Source organism: Dasypus novemcinctus, chromosome 27, assembly GCF_030445035.2.
Source record: "Dasypus novemcinctus isolate mDasNov1 chromosome 27, mDasNov1.1.hap2, whole genome shotgun sequence".
Classification (NCBI taxonomy): domain Eukaryota; kingdom Metazoa; phylum Chordata; class Mammalia; order Cingulata; family Dasypodidae; genus Dasypus; species Dasypus novemcinctus.
Genome location: NC_080699.1, coordinates 32,711,637 through 32,715,839, shown reverse-complemented (window position 1 = coordinate 32,715,839; position 4,203 = coordinate 32,711,637). Strand labels below are relative to the sequence as shown.

Below are 4,203 nucleotides of genomic sequence, written 5' to 3'. Positions count from 1 at the left end.
CTCACAGAACTAATTGTGATGTTTTCCCTCCTCTTTATTTTTTGAAGGTTTTGCATGGAACTTGTATTATTTCTCCCATAAATATTTGGTAGAATTCAACAACAACATTGTCTGGACCTGAAGTTTTCTAAGAATATTTTTAACTGAAAATTCCATTTCTTTAATTAATAAATATAGTCATCCTGGTTGCCTGTTTTTCATAAGGAGGTTTGGCAATTTGTGTCTTTCAAAGATTTTATCTATTTCATTGGTTGACAGGATTATTTGCATAAATGTGTTCATAATATTCACTTACTTCCTTTTTAGTATCGTAGGTTCTATAGCAGTATCCTCATATTTCTGATTTTGATCATTTGTACCTTTTCTCTTTTTTGTCTGATCAGTCTGGGGAAAAGATATCACTTCTATTCACCTTTAAAATCAGCTTTTAGATTAACTATTTTATATAATGCTTTTCTATTTCTTATTGCATCTTTATTGTTTCTTCTGTGATTTTTATTGTTTCATTTTACTGCTTATTTTAGCTTTAACCTGGAATTCCTTTTGCAGTTTCATAAGATGAAGACTTTAGTATTTGATCCTCTCTTCTTTTCCAATATAGGCACTTATCAGCCATAAATTTCCCAGTAAGCAATGAATTATCTTACACATAGTTATGTTGTATTTACAATTTCACTGGCCCAAAATACTTTCCTATTTTCTTTTTATTCCATCTTTGTTTAAAATGTTTACTTTAATTCTTTTTAGGTAACAAATTCATTGAGATATAATTCACACACCATACAGTCCACACATTTTTTTAATAAAAGATTATTTATTTTTCTCCCCTCCCCCCCACCTTGGTTGTCTGTTCTCTGTGTCTATTTGCTGCATCTTCTTCTTTGTCCACTTCTGTTGTCAGCAGCATGGGAATCTGTGTTTCTTTTTGTTGCGTCTTCTTGTTGTGTCAGCTCTGTGTGTGTGTGGCACCATTCCTGGGCAGGCTGCACTTTCTCTCGCGCCAGGCGGCTCTCCTTATGGAGTACACTTCTTGCACATGGGGCTCCCTTGCATGGGGACACCCCTGCGTGGCATGGCACTCCTTGTGCGCATCAGCACTGCACATGGGCCAGCTGCACACTGGTCTAGGAGGCCCGAGGTTTGAACCGCAGACTCCCATGTAGAAGACAGACGCCATAACCACTGGGTCAAGTCCACCACCTACAGTCCACACATTTAACACATATCACCAAGTAATTTGTGTATTTAAAGAGCTGTCCAACTATCCCCACAAATAGATGGAAAGAAACAATATAATAGACTGATTTCCCATCAAAGACAAAATCGTGTAGAAATGAAGTTTCTTATTAGTTCTGCAATGAGGGAGATGCAGTTCCTATAGGGAAGTCAAAATTTGAGGAAAACACTGAGTCCCTAAAGACATAACATGGCCCAGGATATAAATGCAATTCCCTTATTTCCTTATTATGCATAGAATCTGTTCACTGGGGAATAGATTGAACAAAATTCTCACCTCTTTTATACCAAGTGCATTGTATCATTAAACTCATGTTGAATCTCCTGGTGTTTATCAGGTAGCAAATGTGATCATAATAAATAATGTTAATTTATAATCTCTGCTGCTTAAAAGAACTCAAGGTTAAAATCAGAAATTATGATCTGTATCTCAGAAATTTTCTAGAGAATATTGAAAATTGTTTGGTCTTTTTACTCTTGGAATCAAAGGAACTAGTCTCAGAGCTTCAAATTTCCCTTCTAAAACCACAGGATAATAATAGCCATCAGGAAACACAGAGGTTTTCTAGTCAAAGGTGAGTAAGTTCCTGAATTTTATTCATATTATGTCCTTATTTTGAGATGTCTAAGTCCAGGGATTAAGACATGCCACTTTCTTTCCATTTGTGCAGTCTTGTCACTAAGGTAAATCAGGTGGAAGAATTTGTTTTTGAGCGCAGCAGACAATGTTCAGAGACATTAGGACCCTCACAGTGCCTGTACCTTAGTAAGTTACCTCTCCATGGAGGAAACTCTCACACTTGTAGATTTATGGCTTTTACTCTGTGACTTGGCACAGCTACTGAACCTCCACTAGAGTCTTTTCCCTTAGTTTGGATCCTGAAACATTGTTTTTGGTTCCCATCCCACAATGTTCCAATCTTCATTACAGGTAATCTCCAGGTAGCTAGGACCTCATCCTCAAATTTTCCGGGTGGCTGAAGGACTCTGGTGATGAAAAAAGGATAAGATGAGAGAGATGATTCTGTCTGGTCTATTATTACCTTTCCCTGTTGTTTTCCCAGCAGCCACGTTTTTGTTTTTTTTGTTTTTTTAATATATTTTTTATTTATTTTTAAGAGATACATAGATTCCTTAAGCCGTGTTTCTATATGGCAGCACTGGTCTCTTCTCTTTAGGCTAAATTGGTGGTACTCTTGGCTACACTTAGCTTAAGAATTGAAGAAGAAAAAGTCATTGTCCGTAAGTATCATGGGAGTGGTAAAGACAGATTTTATTGTCCAGGTCCAGCTATATTCCACCCCTGTGAGAAGAGTTAATGTAGGAATATTTGGGTTACCTTCTAATGTAACCCTTTTTCTTATCTCATAGATAACCCAGAACAGAATGTCTCCTGGAAATGGCTCTTTTGTGACTGAATTCATATTGGTGGGATTAACACAACAGCCAGATCTGCAACTCCCTCTGTTCTTCTTATTTCTAGCAATGTGTATGTTAACTATGCTGGGAAACCTGGGCTTGATAACTCTAATTGGACTGAATTCTCACCTTCACACTCCAATGTACTTTTTCCTTTTTAACTTGTCCTTCACAGACCTCTGTTATTCTTCTGTTTTTACACCCAAAATGCTGATGAACTTCTTAACAAAGAAGAATATTATTTCCTATCAGGGTTGCATGACCCAGCTCTTCTTTTTCTGCTTTTTTGCCATCACTGAATGCTATATCCTGACATCAATGGCCTATGATCGCTATGTGGCCATCTGTAATCCACTCTTGTATAACATTGCCATGTCCCCTAAAGTGTGTTCCATCCTTATTTTTGGTTCATATTTGATGAGCTTTTCTGGTGCTATGGCGCACACTGTATGCATGCTGAGACTGACCTTCTGTGATGCCAATACCATCAATCATTATTTCTGTGACATCCTCCCTGTGCTCCAGCTCTCCTGCACAAGCACCTATGTCAATGAGCTGGTAATGTTCATCATTGTGAGCATCAGCATCTCTGTGCCCTGTCTTACCATATTTACCTCTTATGGTTTCATTCTGTCCAACATCCTCCACATTAATTCCACTGAGGGCAGATCCAAAGCCTTTAGCACCTGCAGTTCCCACATAATTGTTGTTTCGCTGTTCTTTGGATCAGGTTTTTTTGTGTATCTGAAACCACCTAATGCTGAGTCTATGGCTAAGGGAAAAATTTCCTCCGTCTTTTACACCAATGTGGTTCCTATGATGAACCCCTTAATCTACAGCTTGAGGAACAAAGATGTTAAATTTGCCTTGAGAAAAACTCTGAGTAGGGGAAAATGTTGATCAGAAATACGGTCCCTTGTGCAGATGGTATAGGACAGATTTTAATTGTACTTACTCACAATAAATTTGGTAGCAGTTGTTCTTATCCTATGTTTTTCTTACCATAGTGAGTGGGATTAATGGAATTGGAGATTTTTCTCGATAATTTATGTGAAGTTATTTTTAAAATGGTGGTTTTCCATTTTTCATTATGTGAATAATTCATTTTCCTTTTCACATTTTTCCCTGTTTGAGAATAACATGAAGGAAATAATTTATAATAACTGTGTTTTTCCCCCATGTACTCGTTTGCTCTCTCTTTTTTCCCCTCTTAAGACAAAGATGAACAGTTCTTCAAATTGATTAAATAAAGTCACTACTAGGGTGTCATTGTGTGTATCAAACTAGTACATAATGAATTGTCAATAGATATTTCCTGCCTGGCTAGGAAAACTCTATACCTACTTTGTTTTATTATTTTTCAGTCCCAAAACATAAAATATTAGAAAACCTGTCAATTTTGAAAGTTGACTGTGTTTTTATTGAGAAGGATCATGTTGGGTATAGCTTTGTTTCTTTATAGAACATTTTGGTAATTCTTTTTGTTGCAAAAGAGTAGGCTTGTTGCATTAATTTATTTGGGAGATGTTTGGCTCAAACAGAAAGCTG

The 4,203-nt window shown here is 36.8% G+C and overlaps 1 protein-coding gene across 1 annotated transcript; it reads left to right on the top strand.

The window, feature by feature from the left end:
- Nucleotides 1-2,622: 2,622 nt before the first annotated feature.
- Nucleotides 2,623-3,555, top strand: LOC101420167 (olfactory receptor 8B8-like). Its single transcript, XM_004469313.3, has one exon. It carries the CDS (start codon nt 2,623-2,625, stop codon nt 3,553-3,555), a length of 933 nt encoding a protein of 310 aa, XP_004469370.1.
- The last annotated feature ends 648 nt before the right edge of the window (nt 3,556-4,203 follow it).